Source organism: Platalea leucorodia (genome assembly GCF_965183815.1).
Source record: "Platalea leucorodia genome assembly, chromosome: 2".
NCBI lineage: Eukaryota > Metazoa > Chordata > Aves > Pelecaniformes > Threskiornithidae > Platalea > Platalea leucorodia.
The window spans coordinates 67,322,590-67,346,899 of record NC_138824.1 but is presented as its reverse complement, the minus strand read 5'-3'; the positions used below and the strand labels follow the sequence as shown (position 1 = coordinate 67,346,899).

Below are 24,310 nucleotides of genomic sequence, written 5' to 3'. Positions count from 1 at the left end.
ATCCTAAAACTATTAATATTACTTATACAAATCACAGTTACTTATATACTAAAACTGTCATCATCTACCTCTTCCCCTGAATTAATTCACTGATTCGGTAGTGGTGCTTTGACTTGCATAGTAGGTAGATCAGATAAAATTCAGCTTGAGGGAGTTTGAACACAGTGCTTCTACATCCAAGAGGGGTGTCTTGTGATGCACTGTGGGTATGGAGGGAAACATCTGCAACCATTGCTTCTCCTGAGAGCATCTGAAACTATTCTCCTGACTCTGGGCATTCAAGAGTGCTTGCCTTCATGGCCTCCTGCGAAAACTCTCCATTCTGCCTTATTTTTGCTTTTCTGCTGCTGGGGAGTCCCAACAGTTCATCCCCTAGCAGGCCTAGGCCACTAACAGAAGAACCTCCTATATGGTTTTATTCTGTAATAGCTTCCATGCTTCTGCTAGGTTCCCTGCCAGGACTGTCTTTTGCAAAAATAATTTTCTATCTCTTTTTTTTTCCTCACCACTTTTTCAGGGGTGCTTCCCACTAGTTGAAGAAATAACATAGTCATCTAGTGTTCAGGATAGACAGTTGCATCAGACTCTGTTTTGTCTTACAGTTAATACCATTATCCAAAACTTTGGGAAGCAAAAGCCTAAGTTTAATTGTCTAGGTTTATACTTGAACAACCTTGTAGAGTTGAATTTTGTATTTTGGGAGGCCGAGCCATCCTGCCACACATCGAAGTCATTTGGGTTAATATGTGGGGAAACTGAACACAGATGTCTATCAGGATACTTTTAATTAGTAAGCTACTGTGCAACACTGTATAATTTTACAAAAAGCTAAGCGTATCGCTGGGAGAGAAAATTCAAATTCAGTATAAGTTGTGCTAATTTCATGGATTTTAAAACTGTTTCAACATTTTTTTCTTGATACAGAGAGAAAGTTCAGCACAGCAGGAGTATGCTCTGCAACTCCAGAAACGAGAGCATTTTCTAACAGAGCGAGAAGCATTGCTTTTTAGACATGAAGCAGCTTTAGCTAAAATACGAAGTGTTGAGGAAGAAGTTCACACAAAATTTGGAATTATAAAAGAGGTGCAGTTTAATGATGTTTATTGCTCTACCTGCCATTTAACTTGTTTGTAGTTATCTTAAGTCATTATGTGTTTGCTGGATATAATGCATATTTCTTTAAAGTGCTTCAAATCCCCAAATGAAAGATTTACATAAAAAGTACGAAACAGTATAGGGTTTTTGTATGGGTTCTGTTTCAGAATGGTGCATTCTGTCGTCTGATGTGTAGGTACATTTTACTGTTACGGTTTAGAAAAGAAAGGTAACTTATTTCTAAAATAGCAAAAACTATATGACCAGTATTAGAAGAAAAAATTGTGGTCTGTCTGTAGCTGTATGTAACCTTCTGGTGCGTTGACCCTGGCTGGATGGCAGGTGCCCACCAAAGCCGCTCTATCACTCCCCTCCTCAGCTGGACAGGGGAGAGAAAATATAACGAAAGGCTCCTGGGTCGAGCTAAGGACAGGGAGAGATCATTCATGAATTACTGTCACAGGCAAGCCAGACTCCACTTGGGGCAATTACTTTAATTTATTACAAATCAAATTAGAGAAGAGTAATGAGAAAATAAAAACTAAATCTTTAAACACCTTCCCCCCACCCCTCCCTTCTTCCCAGGCTTAACTTCACCCCCAATTTCTCTACCTCCTCCCCCTGAGCAGCACATGGGGACGGGGAATGCGGGTTGCGGTCAGTTCATCACACGTTGTCTCTGCCCCTCCGCAGGGGGAGGACCCCTCACACTCTTCCCCTGCTCCAGCGTGGGGTCCCTCCCACGGGAGACAGTTCTCCATGAACTTCTCCAACGTGAGTCCTTCCCATGGGCTGCAGTTCTGCACAAACTGCTCCAGTGTGGGTCCCTTCCACAGGGTGCAGCCCTTCAAGCAAACCTGCTCCAGCGTGGGCTCCTCTTTCCATGGGCCCACAGGTCCTGCCAGGAGCCTGCTCCAGCACGGGCTTCCCATGGGGTCACAGCCTCCTTCAGGCACCCACCTGCTCCAGCGTGGGGTCCTCCAGGGGCTGCAGGTGGAGATCTGCTCCACCGTGGACCTCCACGGGCTGCAGGGGGACAGCCTGCCTCACCATGGGCCTCACCATGGGCTGCAGGGGAATCTCTGCTCCGGCGCCTGGAGCAGCTCCTCCCCCTCCCTCTTCACCGACCTTGGTGTCTGCAGGGCTGTTCCTCTCACATATTCTTACTCCTCTCTCCAGCTACAATGACCCAGTTTTTTTCCCCCCTTCTTAAACATGCTATCCCAGAGGCACAACCCAACCATCGCTGATGGGCTCAGCCTTGGCAAGTGGTGGGTCCATCTTGGAGCCAGCTGGCATTGGCTCTATCAGACATGGGGGAAGCTTCTAGCAGCTTCTCACAGAAGCCACCCCTGTAGCCCAACCCACTACCAAAACGTTGCCATGCAAACCCAGTCTTTGCATTAGGTGTAGTTGAAGTAGATTTCCTTGGGAAGGCTTTAAGACACAGTGAGATCTTATGACATATCAACTATTGCAGAGAGTATTAGCAGAAAAACACTCAAAAAGTTCAAAGAAAGAAAAGATCAACCTGACTTTGGGGGTGTGGGAGGAAATGAAATGGTATGATTTCAACAACAGAAAAATGTGTTCAACAACACTGTTCTTCTGGGTGTTTGCTCTTGAATTTAGGTCTTGTGAAAAGTTTTTGTTATTATCCAGAAGATCACCAAGAGAAGTCCTTAAATATGTGTACTTAGTGTCAAAAACATAAGCTGAGAAATTAAATTTCTTTGAAGCATGCAGATAAAACTTTCTCACAAGCTGTTAAGGGAGGATAGACTACATGTTAAAGAGGGGAAAAGTGTGTCAGAGGAGCGGGACCTCAATTTTTGAACAGGGAAGGAATAGGTTAAGGTGTTAATTTAGATGTTCCAAATCTTCTGGGCTTGAAGAATATTATACCAGTTAGAGAACTGGGTGATGAAAACCCAGGAAAAATTAGTGGTTATCTGTGAAAATTTGTGGAGGTCAAATGGAGTATTAGAAGACTTAAAAAAAAGTTATGCCCTTCTTTTCAAAAGGGAGGGAGCTGTACAGCCATCAACTTAATACCAGTTCTCAAAATAAATAAATAAATAAATTCTGAAACAAGCTGTGAACAAACCACGGGAAGCACAATGCAGAAAACAATGCAACGAATAACTACTAGTGTGTGTTAATCATAAATTGTCAAATCAGTCTTATTTCCAATACAGCAAGGAAATGGCCATTGCTAATAGAGGAGTGGTAGTTACATATATGTCTGGACTTAATTAGAAATTTTTTATACAGGTTTGCATGGCATTTTCATAATCATGTTAGGAAAGTATAACAGAGACGTAATGCAGTTGGTGTAAAGCTATAGTGAGACAGTAGTTCACAGTAAAGTTGAAGGAATGTGCATAGTGGATTCTGGAATATCTTTTCAGTCCAGTATTATTCAGTATTTTCAGTAAGAAATTTGATGGTGAGAAAGAGCACATTTATTAAATTTGAAGAAAATAGCAAGTGAGGGGGAAATTCAAACATACTGAAAAAGAACATTAGGATTAAAATTGATCTTGACAAATTGAAGATATGGTAGGTCTGAAAAAAGCCATTAGACTATTCAGAAGGTGTGAGTGTACAGTATTGCACTTGAATAGAAATATCAGCTGCAGAAATAGAGTTGCATGGGTTCAACATACAGGATGAATTGAGGGTGAACGTGCCAAGCTTCAGCTACATAAAAGGCTGCAACAAAGAGGAAGAAACTGGTATTTTTTTCATGTCTGTGATAGGAGAAGGAAGGGAAAATTAGGTTAAGCATTAGGAAAAACTAGCTCTAAACAAAAATAGTTAAGCACAGAGAAAGGTATATGGGTACAACTGCAGTGTTTCCAGTATCGAAGGACTTGAGAACAGACTAGGCAAACATCTGGCAAGAGTGAAATGATATAGCTGATTATGATATGGATGACATCGCCTGGTTTGCTTATGGAAGTGGATGGCTTAGACATCCTGGCATCACCTGCAACCCCTATGGCTTAACAACTGAGTTGGTTCTACTTATCTTTCAGATTAATAATTCTCTACTGAGTCTTCCTAGAGCAGCTACTGAACTTCAAATAAAGCTCTTAACTGTGTATGTAGAAAATGGAAGTGAAACATTCCATGTGATGTGATAGGGTGCACGCAATTATATGTTGGCAGCGCCTGCATGTTTATTGGTGTGAAAAGGGGATCTGTCACTTCATGTCATCTTAGCCAAGTCTGGGTAGGTGCTTTAGACAAGAATGTCCTGCCCACAGCTGTTTTGATCCTATTGACTGAAGAAGAGCAGCAGTTGAGAAAAAAGGAATTGTATATGTTTCTTCTGTATAGCTGGAATGGAAGTTACTGTGCTTCCAAGCAGAAATATAGAATCATAGAATATCTCAAGTTGGAAGGGTCCCATAATAGAGAAGGATCTGTTCAGGGCTTGCTTCCTTTAAACTTCTGCTGTGCTTTATTTTTGTCATTTGCACATGTAGGAAGAGAGGATATGACTGGAAATAGAAAAGCAGACAATGAGTGGGTGAATGAGGGAAGAACAGTGAATTCATGGAAGGGAAGAAATGAAAGATATTAAGTGTATATAGCTGGAATATTTTCAGTAAAATAAAACTTTGCTGTTTTATCAAATCTGAGGTACACCAGATGCACTGGTGTCCAGAGAAGAATAAATCTAAAAGAAGATTCAGGGGAATGAAAAGAAAAGCAGCAGATGTGCAGGTTGTAGTTAGCAATTCATATGCTTGTGCTGTAAACCAGAACGCTAGCCTAAGAGACATAGGATTAGTTTCTTGCTCTGCATGATTCAGAGTGAGCAAAGCCAGAAAAACTATCTGAACCTCAAAAGTTGCTGCAAAACAGAATGACAGTTTTTTGTAATTATATGGAAGCATAAGCTGTAAATAAAAGCTTTGTCATGGGTTTTAGTTCACAAACCTTTCCCACATTTGACTTGTCTGGAAAATGTACATATTGATATAATCTGTTTTGGGTAGAATCTGGAAAGAATAAGAGCAATTGGCTGTGCATGTTGCTCTCAGTTTCTTTATAGACTCTTCTTAATATGCAGTGTAGATGTTGTTTTTCTCACTGCTGGTTAAATGTGCAAATTTGGCCATGCAGAATTACAAACTTGGTCTTTGAAACTTTGTCCTAGTATTTTAACAGTAAAATGGAACTTAGCTTAGAATTGTTTCTAAAATAGTCTCTTGTAAATCATGTTTTTAAATTTGATATTTCTATAGCAACATGAGGCAGAAGTTAAACAGCTGACAGAAGCCTTGAGAGAAATAACTAAAGAAAATAGAAGACTGAAGTTGTCATTTGACACCTTGAAGGAAATTAATGACTCTTTAAGAAAACAGGTAAAATTAGTTATTTCCTGTTATCAGTAATTTTACAAGTTACAGTTAACAATTTTAAATATTTGAACAGCTTAAGTTTGCAAAATTGTTGATTTTTTGTTTCTGTAAAACAAGAATTGTATGAATGTCTGAAAGTACTTTCCATACCTTTTTATAGTACTTGAAATTTAGCCTCTCTGATCGTTTACGGTATAAAAAAAGTTGGACGTACTCCTCTGACCCACTAGCAACAGCTAATGGTTAGGAAGGACAAACCCGTGTCCTCTGAAGCAAATTGAGAGTGGATGGATAGAAAGTATTTTATAACGTAATAGAATCCACCCTGTGCTGAATTGCCTTGCTGATTCTATTAAATAAAAAGTAGAATGTGTACTTCTAACTTCATGTTTGCTCAATATTTTCAGTTATTTTTACAAATCTTAGTTAAGGCAGTATTTTCTCAGTTCTTAAACTGAGGCAGTGGTTCATAGTAATACAGAGAGTAAGAATTTTCATCTCACTTGACTGTTAGGTCTGACCTAAAATACCGACACACAAATTGCTATATAAACTATTTGACTATTGTTTATTCAGTGAATTAACTACAGTTCTGATAGTCTGAGTACAGTACAAATCTACATCAGAGCCTTATTCTTTCACTTAGAGGAGGTCAGACCTAACTCCTAGAATGTTGATGATTCTGGTGCAACCCATCTGTCTCTTTATTTCTCCTCACTGTAAAATCTTTGCATTTCTGTGCATACTGAAGGCTTCCGTGAAAATCATGCTGTTCATTGTTCTATGTGTAGAGCAAGTTTCTTTATATTTAAATGGAAGTTACAATTTCCCTAATCGTTTCTCACAGAGCAAACTGTTTTTGTAGCATGGTCAGTAACGGTTTCATTCTGCAGAGAAGAAACTTTCCCCATTAACAAGACTGTTGGACCATTCTTGAAATGTGCACCCCATTTTTATGTCACTTCTTCATTAAAAGTAGTCAAATGTGTAGTGCCTGTATATCTAGAGAGGCACTGTACTGCTTATTCTTCCCCTGCAAACTGAAAGGCTGGGCTGCAGGTCAACAAACAGCTACTGCTGTCTTATTTATCCTGGCACAGGTTGCCCAGAGAGGTGGTGGACTCTCCCACCTTGGAGATATTCAAAAGCTGTCTGGACATGGTCCTGGGCAGCCAACTCTAGGTGGCCCTGCTTGAGCAGGGGGGTTGAACCAGATGACCTCCAGGGGTGCCTGCCAACCTGAAGCATTCTGTGATTATGTGATTTCTTGAGGAGGTGGATGATGATTTTGTTTCTATCACTTTACATGCTCAAAAGAAAAAATTTGAACTTAAATAATTTAGCTGCTCAGTGACCACATCAGATTATTTCAGTATGATAATTAAGTCAAGAAGTGAGTTTTGAATTTACAGATACTTTAATATTTTCTGTTTCTTTCAGTTAAGTGATGTAACTGAGCTGAACAAGAAGTTGGAAAGTCAAGCAAGAAAAGTACAAGCTCGTTTAGAGAATCTACAAGTAAGGTTTGTTCTTACATGTAGCTGCTTCCTTTATAGGTAACATGTGAAATATAATTCATTGTTACATTTTGTTGTAGAGGAAGCATGAATTCTTAATGGTACAGAAGTCTAAGGATATATGTCAAGCAGTGCAACAAAGTAAACCTGGCAAGCAGGAAAAAGTGAAGGTAACATCAAAAATTGCTAAGGTAAGAATTGGGCAAAACGAAAGATTAATTCTAAAGACGTTAGGCAGTGGAACATTCTCTGTGTATCTGCTAGAAACTAGAAAATGTAACTTCCAATTTTATTTATTTTATGAGTGAATTAGTTACAGTAAGAAAAGATACAGATTATATTGAGGGAAAACAAGCAGTTAACAGAATTAAGCTTGTTACGTCCAACGTCTGTTGGATTTCATATTGTGTATGTATATAGTGTATGTATATATTTATATGGTATGTTTTTGTCTTCCTGTCATGTCATCTTTCATCTGTCAATTAAAGTTATAACCTGCTTACACTGTAACTGGCTTCTTTCGCTGTGTCAGAGCAAATCTTAAATTTTATGGTTGCTGCCACAGTACAGCACTGTTCTTATGAATAACACCAGCTAAAAAGTAGTCAGTCAGAGATATCACATTAAGAATTATGATTTTTGAGACATAGTCTTTAATGAGGGAAAGAGAATAGACATAGTGTTCATACACAGTTCCAAAATTATCACCTTGTTTTCCTTAAAATATCTTCTTACATCACTCAATGAAATGCTTTCTGTCTCCATGTTGTTCCATTTAGTAGCAGGTCCTGTGGTAGTATTCTGCCAACATCTCCCAACTGGTAATGATTTTCCCCAGCTAGAGGCTAAACTGTGAAATAGGAAAGAGAGATTCACACCATCCTACTTAATTAATTACATCGTATGCCTTAAAACTGTGCTGTCTATATATAGCCAACATATTTCTCTGTTTACATAGGTTTTAGTGTACTTTGGTTGCAAGTGAAATATAAACAGTATCAGTAGTTATAGTTGTGAGTGAAGAGGAAAACAGTTATCTGAAGGTAGATACAAGAAAGCTTTTGAAGTCTTTAGAGAACTATTTGTGCAGCTTGTGTTCAGGTACCTCTGGGTATCTTTCATAGAGTATTTCACTGCAGTGTAGTACAGGGACAGAATCACAATTTCATTAAGTCTTTGTTCTTTTCCTAACAATGCTAGTTACCCAGTTAAATTTTAACAACAGTGCATCGTATGGTCTAGTGTAGAGTTCTAGAGCATTGATATGAGAATTTCCACATGCAAAGGACATTAAGGATTTGCTTTCTCCTGTAATTCATTTGGCCAGAATTATAAAATGGAGTGATTCTGTATGTGAAAATCTTTTCCCAGGCCTTTTATAACCATCTTTCTCAGTACAAAATCAATTATGTGAGTATTTTTTCACACCCAGAAACCATCACAAATAGTACCTGTTTTGCAGTAGGGAGGGGAGTGAAGTGTGTGCGAGAGAGAGAGAAACGATGCAGGGTTCATTCTTTTTCTGTAAGGAGGGCCTGACAACAAATGGCTTAATGTTCTCATAAGACAGAATAAGAGGAGGAATATAGGTAGCGAGTAAATGCTACGTCCCTTCAAATGCTGAGAACCTTGTGTTTGTGCAGCGTCAGATGGAGCCCAGGTGGGTTTTTCCCCGGGCATGCTGAGCAGGTCCTGTCCATGGAGAGAAGCTCCTCCTTTTTGGTCATTCAAGCTATTATATAGTTTTGTGACAATAAAACAACTCTATTCATGAAGGACGTTCGCAGGAGCACTTCTTGTTGCCCTTTTAGACAAAGGCATGGCCAGCCAGGAGGCCTGATCACCGGCACCAAGTGGGAGCTGCCTGCAAGCTCCTGTTACAGTGAGCTGGCTGAGTTTATCCTGCGGCCAAGCACAGGATAAACTGTGCAGTTGATTGATCTGTGCAGCACAGCACAGGCTGCGTGTACTCGGATTAACTGTGATGTGGATCCTGACTTCTTGATGTACAGTGGTCTCTGGGTCAGGATTGCCACCTTTCACCCCTTGATCCACATAGACTTTACCTTTCCCAGAGATATTATAAGTTACAGGTTATATTAATAACATAGAGGCTTTTCAAACTCTGGGTACAAGACCCAATAGAGCAGACATTGCCTGTTCAAGATCAGTATTTCCTTGAATATTATGTTTTCACAGGCTCCCAACACAGTAACTTACCTCCCAGATTTTATCAGGCGTATACTCATCATCCTTTAAATTATGCATAATATTTCAGAACTAATGTACTCTCATATATTTCAGCCTGTTACTATTGCGGCTTAGAAAAATCATTAACTTGAAAGCTGAAATATCTGATGTTGTGGATGTATTGCAGCTACCATTGAATTCACAAGTTTATGAGCTCTTAACTTTTCTTATGGATTGGATCTCAGACCACCACCTTAGCAAAATAAAAATACAAGAAGAAAGAGAGGATGGTCATAAACTTCTGGTTACCCAGACCTCAAAAAAAACCTGCACCCAGGAAAGGTGTATGAAGGTAAAGGAGTTTGGATTGTTTGCTTATGTTAATATGTTTTCGGATTTATGGGTTTTATTAAATGATTTTGAGAATGTTATAACAGGTCAGCCTGTTTTGTACGTGCTTTGGATACAGTAATTAAAACAAAATCACGCTTAATAAGTCAGTATTAATTCCGGCAGTGAGATATAATAGATAATTTGTCATTCGTAAAGGATACAGATCATTTTTAAGGAAAAGTGTGGTGTTCAGTCTCAACTTGAGAGTTTCAGCATTTTATTTCAAGTCACTTGTGTCAGTTGATAATTTGTCTTGTGTTTTGTATGTAATACTGTACATAATTCCTTTTTTCTAAGGAGATGAACATGTCTAATTTAAAATCTTTTGATGCTTATATTAAAGTTCCAATTTATGACTGATAAAAGGTGATACTATGCTATACTTTTAACATGTTTATTGTTTTCTTTCTGGGTATACCAAGGTTTGGAAATCAGTGAGGTGTTCAGAACATCTTTTACTGTTTTTCTTCATTATATTGAAGATGTATAGCCATGGGATTGGATTTACTGAGATTGCGCTCACGTGACTTATCTCCACTTTTGCATGTAAACCTCTGTAAAATTTAAAATCTGTGCACGCGTATAATTCTGTTACCTGTACTGGATCTGCCGCATGAGTATTTGCATATGTAATCTGTTAAACTCCAAGAGAAAGTTAGAAGTTTCGTTTGTTTGGTTTTCACTTATGATTAGCTTATACAGTAGTTTCATATGCTGCATGTAATTTTACTTTTGTATATTTTTACAGCTTTTGCCTATAGCTACTGAGCAACTCCAGTGGATGCCATTTGTGAATCCTAAACTACACATGCCTGTGATTAAATTTATTTACTGGTCTGTAAGACATCTAGACAGTGGTATTCAGGTAAAACAAGTAGTCCTCTTGCAATATGGGGTTTTTAAAAACTAAATTCCCAGAAGATATTAATAGATTTTATGTTTTAAATACATATGAAAAGTGGATGTTTTCAGGTAGTAATATATAAAAGAAATTCTGCTGTCTTTGCAAAGCATAAATTCATAGTGTTTACCATAGATACATGGCAAATTAAAAAAAATAAATTCTTTTTTCAAGTTAATTTTAAATTTTGCATTGTGTATCTAAACATAGTTTTCAGAAGTATGTGATCTCTGTTGTGGTGTCTAAGCATCTCAGAAATTGTATTTTCACATATGTATTTACAAAACTTTTGTACTAGAAAAGGTAATGTTTTTAGGTTCAGTTTATGCATGAGATTTGTTGAAATTGATGGAAGTGTGTGGCAAAGCAGCAAAGGAATTTTGATTTTTCTGTTCTCTGCTCAATATCTAACCAGAAGACATACTTTACTCCCTTTGACTAGACTGCTATAGGAAAATATTCAGCAGTATAATAAAAAAAAGAGAGTAGCCATACTGTAAAGACTCAGTATAGTGCATAGTGCTGTGAATAGTGCTTTTGCTAAAGCAAAAGGTAGGAAACTTTGTAAATATCTTGAGTTTAAATTGAATAGAATAGTAAGCTGTTGTTTTTAGTGCTAATAAGGAACTGTATTTTAAGTGAGCATATTGTGAAGTTTGATTCTGAAGTAATATTTCTGTAGAGTTTATGATTAAAAGTCTAATAGATCTTACCTGTACAGTGTTCTTAAGGTTCATGTTTAGACCTTGATTCTGTAAATGCTTTCACAGGATGTAACTTCTGGCAACCTTACAAAATAGAGCTGACTGAAGCTGAGCTTGTTCTGGAACCAGAGGCGACTTAAATAATGTCAGCATATCAGGGGCCCTCGCTAACTAGCCTCTTTGTGAAGTATGTGTTGATAAGGTGCCGTGATAATGTTGTTCACCTGCTTTTGGAACACAAAGTAGTACCTCCTATATAAATTATATTCCAATACATGGTCAAACCATTTGCTATTTAATATTTAATCGCTAGGGGAACATACGTATCTCTTCATAGTACACAGGATTTTAATGTGTTTTCATGTTTACACTAACTGTGCATTGTTTGAAACAGCATGCAACAATAGCATCAACAATGAGGAGACTTGGCGAAGATATTTTCAAAGGCATAGTAAGTAAGGGAAACCCACATAGTTCTTCTGAACAGTCTACAGAGAGTAAATCAAAATCAGCAGCTTTCTTTAAGAGTTCCTGTATGCCTTTGAGGTTTCTGTCAACTTTAATTGTGCTTAAAACAGTGACACAAGGTAAGATCTGGGTTTTTTTAAATTTCTTTATTTATTTCAGTCGTGTGCCTGGACAAAAAACGTTTCAGTGATACTGTAGCATCTATTATGCTTTATTAGTGAAAAGTGTTTTTACTTGAATTTTACTACCTTGTGAAGCAAAATATACTGGAAACAAGTATGAATCTTGCTATTACTCGTTTCGTGTTGGAATTTATATGTTCCTTTTAATATGACGACTTCTTCTCAGACAAATCAACATTTCTGAAGAAGGGGAAAAGAGCTGTTGGTAATTGTGTCAAACTGTCGCTACAGCAGTGATTGGATTGCCAATTTGCCAAAAGTGGCACAGCTAGTTGCTCTTTTATAAACTGAAATAAGTAGCAGATTTTGCACAGTTCTAGAATTTCACTGTCCTGTTTAAGCTAGTAGGTTGTTTACCTGCCCCCTGAAAGGCTGCTCAGCTGCAGTGTCAAGTGTTGCTTTTCTGACATAATTAGTTACAACTTTGCTGCATTTATCTTTGTAGATAAATCTGATGTTCATAGGTATTTCTGATGTATCTGTAGTCACATAGAGAAAGCCACTTGTGTAGTGTATTATAATTGTTAGATTGAATTGTGATACAACATCCTGAAATTGCTTTGTCCCTTGGTCTAAGTTTAGCATACAGTTCATACTCCAGCCCTTACCTGTCTGCTGCTCCCCTCTTCTCCTACCAAGTCTAGCACTGCAAACAGCTACTCATAAAACATTATCAACATTGAAAAATGCTACTCTATGAAATTGTCAGTTCTTGATATGATTGTCCATTCGGATTTCACTGTTAGACTCGTTTACAAAGGCACCACGTTCTGTTTACATAAAAATGTTTTAGACTTCAAAGCCACCTGCCTAGCACGAAAAGTGGCCTTTTCATTCCAAATCTTCCAAAATTCCTATGTTGATGTATTATAGTAACGTACGTTGTTAAAAAGGCAAAAGCAAACGAGGTCATATCAGGAGATAACACAGCTCTGAAAATAGTGACTTTTGCTTCAGGTTATGACAAGTTACTCCACTTGGGCAGTTTTAAAGGTGCTGTGGCAAATCTCAGTGGGGCCTTCTTTGAAAACAGATATGATCTGAAAAGACTAAAACATTTTCTTTAAAGTGATGACAAAAATGGACTGTTTCTTCTGAGCTCTGAGTGTTGAGCACACTATGAGAAGAGGCACAAACGCAGATTTTTGAAGCTTTCCTTCCTTATCCTTTTGACACAGAGATTAGTGTACGCTTTTCTGTCAGAACCCAGAGAAGAAAAACCTTCAATCAATCTAATTTATAGAGATATTTTCAAATTAACTTACAGATTAACTTTGGTCATTAAAACAAATTCTTAACCTATTTCTAATTTATATGTGACTTCTTTGAAAACTTCAACAGTAGTACTTAATCTGAATTAATATGAATCTTGAAGGTTCTTAATTCATAAATCTGCAGATTTGATGAGTAATTCAAAAGAACATCTTATTTTGACTTCTATTATTAGCTTTCTCTTTTAACTTAATTGTTTTAATTCAATAATGGTTTCAATGATTGCTATGAAGCAATTTTGTTCACCTGTGCAAAAAGAGTTCATCAGCATAAAAGCAGTAGAGTTGATAGGTCCCCTCTGAATCCTAAATGCAATATAATTGCCACATATTATCAAGTTGAGGTTCTGACTATATAAATACTTGATTTTTTTATTTATTTATTTATTTGGGGGGAAAAAAAAAAAATTAAATATCCTCTTAAACTGTGTAGTCCTGACAGCCTTCAATGCCTGTTAGGTGATTATAGTATCTGAAACAGCAACATAATTTTCAGCTCACACTTCTGCCTTTTCTTAACCAAAAAGAATCGGGGGGGAGTGTAAGGGGGCATCACAGGGTTAGTGACTCTTTCCTTTCACTCCGAGGTTTTTTTCTGTTTCTACTTTGTTCCCAGGTTCCTCCCACCTTTCACACTAGCAGAAGATGTATAATAGTAGCATAAAGTAGAATTTTCTACTTAAAACCTATAGAATTTTGTGTTGGCAAAGAAATAGGGGAAGTCGGGTCTTCCCTGCCTCATGGGAGAGGGAGAAAGCAAAGGTTTCAAAGTAGACGCTATGAGTTAACAAGAATCAGATTGTGTCTGGACAGGGTGAGAAAAAAAAAACCCTGTGGAAAATACATCTCAAAGAATAGAGTAACTGTTCTCTCAGCTGATTTGTTAACTGCTGCCTTCAGTTGTGAAGCCTTTTCTGTCTTCAAGGGAAATAGGGAACAAGAGGTGTTGCAGATCCTTTTTATGGAAGTCAGGCAGAAAACACTAATTATATACCATTAAGAGCAGGTGTAAGAGGTGATTACTGCCTACCTGCAGCAACCTGGGAATACTGTGGTGCCGCATAACTGGGATTTTCTGCAAGAATAAGTTTTACAAGGATAGCATAAGAATGAATGTATCTATAACCCTTTTTCAACTCTTTGTGATACTAACCACTTATTTTTCCCTTTTCAAAGACATTTTAAAAGCACAGATCATTTTGATAGCAAATAATTATTCAGTGGGGTTACGACTACGAACAATCTGATCTAACTTCAGAGATGGTCTTGCTTTGGGCAGGAGATTCCACCCTAGTGGTTAACGCAGTGCTAGGTTAACAGTTGGAATTGATGATCTTAAAAGGTCCTTTCCAACCTAAAAAACTCTATGATTCTAAATTATTCCATGATTCTATTTTTGCTATCTTTTGTTCTCAGAATGGTTTGTATTTTAGAACGTCTTTACTAGTAACACATCCCTTCTGCTAGTAACACAAAGAGGTGGAGACAGGTTACAGAGATGTTAATTTTCAAGGTAATCCTGAAAAACCATGCCAGAGTGTCAGAATCAGATGCCTACTTTGACATCTGCTTTTTCACTCTCTTGCATGAAATATGTTGTGAATTTTGGGCCATTTCTTAGAAAGCAAAGATCCACATCACAAAATTACTGCAATCTCTGGCACCCTGAGATTGACACTAATCAGGGATGCCAAAGATTTTAAATCCATAGATAATGAACAATGTTCTTGTTCATGGAAGTCATCCTTCTGGATTAGATGGGTAAGCAGATTAGTATGTCTTAATGCTTAACTGACCTGTGCAGTATTTATATTGTGAGTATTTACAGTAAACACAGGATTCAAACATGATGGAAAACCACCCTGACATCATTAGTGAACATATACAGTATTTCAGCTGTTGGAGGGAACTATTTCAGTCAAGATATTTTGGTGAAGCAAGATAATTACTCTTAAATTGAGATGCATTTCTAGAAATGTTTGATAAAAACGATGCAAAAAGAATTGCAATACAAAAAATAGTTATTGCAGAGTTATGCTAAGCAGATGAACGCTGTTGATTAGAATGAATCTGTTTAGTTTCTCATGATTGCGTTTTAGTGCTGGCTTCTCTAATATGGAAAATATGATCTGTTGTTAAACATATGTTGAACATTACTGTGTATGAATTTTGATCACTCTGACCACATGGCACTAATGATCTAGTGATAAGTTAGCACATTTGGTTTGAACATATATCCCGTTTTCTTCAAAATGTCAGTATCCAGCAGATGGCACTGTAGATAAACGTTTGCCACAGGATAAATTGTTCCGTCATACTTCATTTTCTGCGCTCCAGATGATCAATGCTATTCCAAGATACTGAGAAAGATTTGACATCAGGAAATTAAGAAAGTTAGATTGGTTCACTTCATCTACATTCTTTGTGTAATTTAGTGCGCTCCCCAATGGATGAGTATGTATGAAATGTATGCACTGAAACTTAAACTGCAGGTTTTTACAGAAAGGAATGGGAGTAGTTGCCCTCATGAAAGAAATTTCTCTTATTCAGACAAATCAGCCCTTGACTCCTTTAACAAAGATTTCCCAGATGTTGAAACCAACATTGTCTCAAATGCTGCAAGCTTGTAATTTCTTTCCTCTTAAGCAAAATATTAGAAGGGCTTTATATTTGTAAGTATATTTTTCTTTAACATATGAGTTGTAGTTAGTCTTTTTCTCTACTCACAACAAGTTGTTAAGGAATAAAAACAGGCAGAGGATGTCTTTAAATAAAAATAAAAGTTAATATTTTCAGCCATTTAACTTTTAAGTGTATATCTGCAACAGTAACTCTCAGGATAGCTATTCACATATTGCTTAATGGAACTATGATTATAGAAGTTTTGTTGCCTGTATTCTGATATCTTTCAGTGGATTACCTGGCTCAAGCGTTTGATTCCCTTCGCATGGACTTGAAGACAGATGAAGGGAAGGCCTTATTTTTGGAATACCAATGTGTTCCTGTCATCTTAAGTCACTTAAAAGTATCCAGTAGAGGTCTGCTTTCCAGTGCTCTTGATGGATTACTTCAGATGACCATGGAATCTGGTAAATTTGGGTAATTATAAAAAATAAAAATATAAAATCATGTTGAAAACAGGTGAGGTAAGCATAAATACTACATAAAAATAGCATGATTCTTCTGTATAAATAATCTAATCTAGTATTAGCATTCGTTTGTATCATGTAAATTCATTAGAGACATAAAATGTATTTCTGAATTGTCTCTTTCTGAGTTGTCTTGTCTTTTCTTCTCCCTCTCAGCACCTATGCTTTATATTTTGTCCTGGTTACTTTCTTATTTATTGGTGTGAATTTTTTTGTTGCTATTTTTGGTTTGGCTTTTCAGTTTATTCCACTGTTCTACCTTGCTGATGTTTTTCTTTGAAGTCAGGCTGTGCCAGGGAAACCATATCATGAAAACCTGCCAGCAGGTGGAGATAAAAAATAGGCTTTATTGAAATTATTTTTCTAGTTTGAATGAACAGCTCGTCCCTAGTCATTTTTCACCTTCTAATAATTGGAAATGGCATTTCTAGAAGAGATGGTTATGTTTTGCTGAATTTTACTGTGCTGTGGCCCTATAAAAGGGTTAATAATCTCATTTGTCCAGCTGATACAGGCTAGGAATCAGTTAATAACCATCTGGATGAACACGAAAGTAGTGAGGCGTTCCAGTACCATGTTGAATAAGCCTTGTGATGTTTTTTTTTAAAAGCTAAAAATCACTCACTGCCCTTTAGAACAGAAAAGGGGAAGGGACTGCTGCTAATTTTGAACTGTATATTGTTATTTTGGGAGTATTTTGTTACCATGCATTGTAGTGATAAAAAGAGAAAGCATGTTTGACTTGGGATGGAACAGCATTGAGTTAAAAGCCATTTTGTAGACAGATAAGTGTCACAAAGATTTAACTAAAGTTTTATGCTTCCTTGCAGATTCTTTTTCTGACCACATAGTTAGTATAGTCTTACACTAAAGTATTCTTCCTAATAGTCATAACTAAGATTGGTAAAGTGATTGGGAAAGAGATAGTTGTACACACAAAAGTAACCTAAGCAAGGTGGATGGTGTCTGGTATTACTTTGGGTAATGCCAGTAACGGTACATCTTCTGTTACATAGGAGTAGTTGTTCTGATATGCTAGATGCCTTCAGTTTGAAGAATAATGGGAGATATGTTGTGAGAGACTCACATTTTGCCTTGTTGCTACTCAAAGAAGATGTATATATGTGAAATCAGGGAAGGAGGACTAATGTTTAATTGAATTGACATTTAATTGAGAATTTATTTCTCAGCAACTGGATATAAAGCCTTATACAGGGCCTTTTTCTTTGGTAGAATAAATTGCCAATACACAAGTTATAGGTATGTTCTGCTCTTTTCTAATACATAGTGTTTTGCAAGAAATTGTTAATGATGAGAAGTGGGGTCGTTGATGGGAAATCATATTTTCATTCCTTTGTAAGTTTCCTATTAAAAAGTCATTAAAAGACAAACTAGAAGGCGGCACTGGATATTTAGAGGGCTCTCTGTGTTAGATTAAAACAGGAATTTATGCTCAATTTTAAAGCTATATTGATGTGCAGCCTTAAATGTGAAGTCATAGGTAGCTGGCCATATGCTAAAACATGGAATCACATTACCCAAAAAGACAGCATTGGGCCACCAGGAGGCAAAGTCTAGACTTTTTTCCTATAAGATAGGCAATCCTAGGGATTCTTTCAACTTTCTGCAATAATTTTCTGGCTCTACAGGAGTATTCCAATATTTTTATTCAAAAATATTACCTTTAGAGCTGAAGTAATTAGAAATTAAGTTGGAAAAAAAGCCAGTGCTTTATTTTTTTCTGAATATTCTTTTCTATAACTTATTTTTTTAAGTTTTAAGGCTTTTTTTTGTGAAATATTTTTACAGATTCACATTTTAGTTGTCCAGACTGAAAGATGTGAATCAGATATGAAATAACTACTATGTTGCACTACTCCCTGTAACTGCATGTACCTTTTGTTATAGTAAGCAGTGAATGCTAATGGTTCTGTCTGAGGTCCTCATGTAGGTTCTCTTCTCTGTAAGAAATTATCTTCCTCATGTTCCAGAAGTGAAAGATTTTCCTCATACATTAAGGAAAATTACTTAGGCTGCATATGAAGAAAGTACCTACTGGTCTAAGATAGATATTTCTGTGCTTTGATAGAAACTATAACAAGAGAGTCTGCAGTACTGCTTAAGCCCATTGACTGATTTGGTTTTGGTATGCACATTTTCAGATTTTAGATCAGTATCATTGCTTTTGGCTTCACAGTATATCTGGTACGATGGGTCCAGGATCCAAATTTCCATTGCAAATTCATACAACGTTGACAGTGCTGATAAAGCATTCAGTTACTGAAAACTTCATGTCAAATGCAACAGTTGAGGCATTGGTATCATCTGTCTATGTACAAGACCTTAATGGCAAATTAAAATTAATAGTCTTACTGCTGTGCATCTTACTGGCTGTCACAAATGGGTGATTTAGAACGCTTAAGGAATCACCGAGAAAGATATTAGCAAAATTTGGTTTAATATGATGTTGTAAAAGTGTGACTTTAGAAAGATCGATGGCAAGGTTCACTCTATTAATTACTGCATGGAAGAGTCATACAAAGGAAAACTGAGTTACACTTGAGTTAGAATGATTCACAGAGAGACCAGAGATGCAAAGAGTAAGGAAGACCCTCCCGTTGAGTCACAAGGTTCAGAGTAGACCCCCTTGCTTTCTAAACTCCTGATGGAGCTTAGGTGCGGCTAGGTCCAATCTTAATCTCAGACTTGGTCAACAGTTTATGTCTAAGGGATTGTACATGCGAAGTTTATATAATGTTTCATTAGCATCAATTCAGCATGCAGTCAAAGTTACCAAGACAAAATCAAAGTTCCCATACTACAAGGTTATGTGTGATATCAGTCGCTTACCAAAGATCTGTCATTGGTAAAAGGTCTCTCTGCCTCAAGGAGGAACTTTGAGAGGTGTCCCAGCTCAAGGGGAGATCACCACCACACAGCCACACTGCGTAGCAGGGAGAGCTCAAAGAAGGCTCACTTAGGCTGTCATATTTGTAGGATAAAGTGGTTGGCTTGTAGTCAAATTACATGCCATGGAAAAGGTATACAGGAGACTCCTTGTACCCACAACTTTCTTTGTTGATAAATGAGTTGCTCTGTTCCTTTGTGGGTTTTCAGAGAACAGATTGAAACTAGAGAAGTTCACGGCCTGGCTACAGCTCAGGGCTTTACCTCTTCCGGAGCCTGCACCAAACCACCGCCAGTCTGGTCAAGGGGTCAAGCACATCCATCACACTGGCATACAGCCTTTCGTGCACTCTCTCTCCATTTCTGTTCAGGAGTTTCACATCAAGAATCTAGGAGAGTCCTGACGCCACCATTTCAATGGGAAATGGTGGAGGACTGAAAGGTAACATTCTCAGTAGTTTTTTTCTCTGTCTGCCTATGACATCATTATTATATGCTCATCAGTCCCGGCCAGCTCAGGATATGCATTCATACGCAATATCTTCTACTGTTCTGATTGTTACCTTCTTCTATTAGATCTTTTTTTCATAAGGAAGAGAAGGATCAGCAGGCAGAGCTGGAGGAATAATTAATTCTAGAGTGATTTAGTTGTCTTGAGAAAGCTTACTTAGATCATAAGGTGGCCCAGAGGATGGCTTCAGGGCATTTCAAAAGCTGGAAAAAAAAGCATGAAACTGAGATTCTCCAGTTCCTCCTGGAAACTGTGGCCAGAAAGCCAAATAGTGCGTTAAATGTTCTGTACTCTTTTTTGCCTGCTAGGCTGGAAATAACATTTAACAAGGAATTTTTTGCTAATAGAACTGCAATATCATTTTTTTGGCACTTTGGAGATGCCATGATTATTTCTAGGGCTTTCTTTGCACCAGGTCAGCTTCTCATGGCTACTGTTTGGAAAAGATTAAAGCAACAAGTATCACTTAAAATAAGTTTAGTTTAAAAAAAAAAAAAAAGAGAAAAAAAGAAAAGGGACAGTAAACCAGGATTTGTTTGGCAAGATCTACTTCTCTGTCATTCTCTAAATATGTGTTGACATTCACCATGTTCTTCTGTCAAGGTAAGGCTGACTTTAATAAAACAGATTGTCTGTTTATAAAAAGACTTCCGCAGAGCAGTGGGAAGAAGTAAAATCTATATGGTGAGAGGCAGCTAATAGCCAAAATCTCTGTGTATCATGTCGCCTCGTGTGCAGTGTGCCCACACATGTTTTTGGATGTTTCGGCAAATCCATGCCCTTAAGACTGTGGCTGATGAAGATAAGTATCAGGGTTGGAGTTCAAGCCATAAAAAATACTTCATGTGAAGATCAGTACCCCTTCAGTTAAAAGGCTAATGAAACTCTTTGCTCATTAAGAATTTGGAGCTCCTCTGTGTTTTCAGTGAGCTTATGCATTCCAGTCTGAAGGAAGCAGCAGATGATGGGTTTTTGCACTGCACAATTCAGTTGTGTGAGGTACAAACGAAGAAGCACAGGTTACTACACCAAATGACACCTACACAACTTCTAGTGACAGACTTTCTTTCAGGAAGCTTGACTTGGAATCTCCAGGTCTAACGAGAGCCAGAAGATGTGAGCAGTGAATATTACAAATAGTTTCAGTGAATTTGTACTCTTGCATTACCTTTCCCATCCATGCCTTCATGACAAGGTACTGTTGAAGCAATATCTGAATGTTCACTTAGATGACAGAGGAGTGGAAAATGTAACCGTAGTAATCAGGGATTAGGAATTTCATTCCTACTCCAAAGATAAAAGGGGAGGGTCAGCTTATTTTGACCCACTTGGTGTCAAGAGGTCTATCCATTTGCATTCTTAGTGGTAAAACCATTTGTCATCATTTTCTCATTAGAGCCACAAGATGAGTTATCAACCTTCAAGGTGCTCTTTTTGGTTCATCTCTTAGTATTACTTCAGATTCCAGGTTGGAACATTTTTGATCACTACTGGGAGCAGGGTTTACTCGTTAATCTTTTTGATTCCAGGTTAGTGAGAACTTACCATACTTCACAGGAATTATGTCAGTCTAGTAGATCTCGTAAACCAGCTGCAAGCTCATTTAAAACTATAAATAAAAATATGCCTGAGGTCCACATGAGTTGACACATACTCTGTGCAAGAGTGGATAACACCAGTGTACCTGTCCAGTTAGGCCACAGAAGCACAGTGGTCTTAACACCACAGGAATTCTGTGAAGAAATGATTAAGACTTTTGGTGCCCTTGGGAAGCTTATCTGTGGATGTTGCTTGAAACTTAGATGCATCATCAGAGCATACAAAGCTCCAGAGCCCACGTTATAGTATACAATACAGTCACATTATTTCTTGGAAGGTTTCAAGTTTATTTATCAAACATTCAATGTGTATTTATCAAATTGGGACCTCAGATTGCATACATGTCACCAGACTACATTATGTTTTAGGTGTCAGAACTTGGATAGTGTTCCAGCTGCACAGGCATTTCCCAGACATCCTGTGAGTTTTCATACAATTGTATAAGTCTGAAGTATGGTGCCAGCCAAAAATAATCTCACCATTTTTTCCCAATCATTAACATTTTTGGAACTGTAACAGCATGTCACGGATACAGAATATATATATATGTGTGTGTGTGTGTATATGTGCATGCCAATCTTGTTTGCCTCGCCTCTTTTACAAAAACATTAAAGCCTAAGGAGGAGGGTAAAATGTTATACTGATTACTCTTCTTGTAATGTACAAAAACATTCATAGTTGGAACAAAGGCTGACTTTTAAATGTCAGGGGTGAAAAAATTTGAGCTTAGTTTCGGCCAGCTCCTCAGGGTGCAAGGGTGAGAGGAGCTGCTGGAGATCTTATGCAGTAAGGGAACTTTAGTTTCAGCTTACTTTCAGGCTGTATTAGTCTTCCCCCCCATCTTCCACTACTTCTGTGGATTCTGTTCACTACTTTTACTGTTACTACATTTGAGGAAAGAAACTTTGCAACTGAGTGAGGTCCTTACCTAATCATTTGCTTTTTTTTAGCAAATACTTGCTTCATTTAACCTACGCTAGAAATTTGATAAGTGGCTGAAATTAAGGTGTAAGTAATTCTTAGGGCAAACAATATAATTTTAAATAATTTATGTTTTATTTCATGTCATTTGCATGCTGGAGTGATTCTTTTCCTTCAAATGAGCTCAGTGGCCTAAGTTGAAGTCTAGTTGGTTTAGTCTGCTATCTTCAGTGGAAGTAATAGGTTGCTTCTAAATTCCGCAAGTGGGAGAGTTAACAGCTTGTTATGAATCTGACAGTTGAAAATCAACTCAACAAAGATATATTACCCCTTTTCCCTTACTACATTCTGCTAATATTTTTGTCTAAAAATGTCTGTAATGGTGCATAACGTGGTACATTTCAGCCCGTTCAGTCTTCTGTTTTAAATGTACTTTCCAATAGCTGATACTTAGGAACACAGCACCCAAGCAGCGGTTTAGCTATATTTTCACTGTAGCTATCTCATTAGTGCTGGTTTTGTTTCATGGTCAGACGGGATGAGTGCCAGTTCAAGTTTATCCTTTTCAATCTCTTATTTGGCTCTCCATACCCATTACCAGGATTTCAAACCATGTTCGTTTTCTGGAGGGTGCCCATCTTTCCTTTGCTGCAAAGATAGACTGGCACAAGCAGAATCAAGGGAGCAAGTCCTGCAGGTTTTTTATAATGATGGTGTTGTTTTGCTGCAATCTGGGGCTTCAGATGAGTGCCATAAAATTCAAATTGATCCTTCTTTTGGTCTTTGAAACTAATGAGTGGTTTATAAAGACATCTTTCTCGCTTCCCAATGAGTAAAAGCGGAAGAGATCTATTCCTGCTGACTTGACAGGGAAGAAAGATTTCAGTACCAAGGCTTTTGAAGGTTTCCTTACCTTAGTTAAGGAAAGCAGACTACCAAGCCATGATGTTTGGTTTTTAGTCCCATCTCTAAGCTATGAACTTGTCTGAAGATAGAAGTAACAACAAAACCTTCTCTGATAGTATTGTCACAGAAAGTAGATATAGTGTCTTGATAAACTCTGAATGTGCTCAGTGATAGACTTCCACAAATGCAGTGCTCTGACCACCTTTGAAATTTTGGGAACAAAATGTATTAACTGCTAAACACTGACAGGTTTCAGTTTAGTCGAATGGCTTATAATGTATTTATTGCTTAAAAAAGCTTTTACCATTTCCCATTTAAATTACTATTAAAATTAATGTTTAATAATTGAAGTAATAGTTACTTTTAATCATCCAGATTGTTATAGTATGACACCAGTGGCTTCCAAGGCGTCTTCATACCCCAGAGTTCTCTCCCTATGACTACAAATTTCTTTTCTCAGCAGATCTTGTTTCTAGGACAGTAGTTGCAACACACTGTTCAAGAGAGTTCCTGGATGCCAGACATGAAACGTTTTCTGGAAACAATCTAATAAGTAGCATGACCTCAGCAAGAAAATTTGTTCTGTGGGTGTTGAAGAACATCACATCATTAGTTTTAAATCACCCTCTAGTTGAATACTTGTCATATGCAATCTCGTTGAATACTGTTGTTCCTGTCTTCTCGCTTCTCACGCAGCTTACTGTATTTTTTTTACCTGTGAATCACTTACAAGGGTTTCAAAGGATGTACTGAGTTTATAGTCACCTATCAAAAATACTATTGTTGAACCGTAGTCTGATTCATACTTGATTTGAGATCTGCTATTAGCAGAGAGCTGCCTGTCTCAGTTTCACCCTTTGCGCTTTTACACAAAGACAGCATACGTCTTAAATTCCTCCTGCAGTGAGAGCTGACTTCTGTCGTGTAGATTAGTAGGTTCCCTTTCCCAGTCTAATGTTCATTCAAGGAAATCCAAACTTACCTGCTCATTAGACATTACAAAGCACTGGCCTCTGCTTTAAATAAAACTTACGCTTACTTCGTCTTCAAGCTTACTTCTGTTTTCTGATCTGAATTCTCTCAGTGCCAGGAGGCACACAAGGCGCGAACATCGTTCTTCCACTTCGATCAGTCTGCGGCTGTGTGCTCTGGAGTCAAGGGCCACAGCGCGGTCTTCCATCGGTTTCCCCCTCAGGACACGACCGATCCAGCTCCATCTC

At 37.7% G+C, this 24,310-nt stretch overlaps 1 protein-coding gene across 1 annotated transcript in view; it reads left to right on the top strand.

Moving 5' to 3' along the window:
* Positions 1-24,310, top strand: part of CCDC138 (coiled-coil domain containing 138) — a gene marked incomplete at its 3' end in the record, with an annotated part of 35,199 nt that overhangs the window by 4,111 nt on the left and 6,778 nt on the right. Inside the window, exons 5-12 of the mRNA XM_082305152.1 lie at positions 925-1,083; positions 5,355-5,474; positions 6,912-6,989; positions 7,069-7,179; positions 9,366-9,530; positions 10,320-10,436; positions 11,571-11,763; positions 16,010-16,186. Of these exons, the coding sequence (XP_082161278.1) occupies positions 925-1,083; positions 5,355-5,474; positions 6,912-6,989; positions 7,069-7,179; positions 9,366-9,530; positions 10,320-10,436; positions 11,571-11,763; positions 16,010-16,186 (1,120 nt within the window). The remainder of the gene's footprint in view (positions 1-924; positions 1,084-5,354; positions 5,475-6,911; positions 6,990-7,068; positions 7,180-9,365; positions 9,531-10,319; positions 10,437-11,570; positions 11,764-16,009; positions 16,187-24,310) is intronic.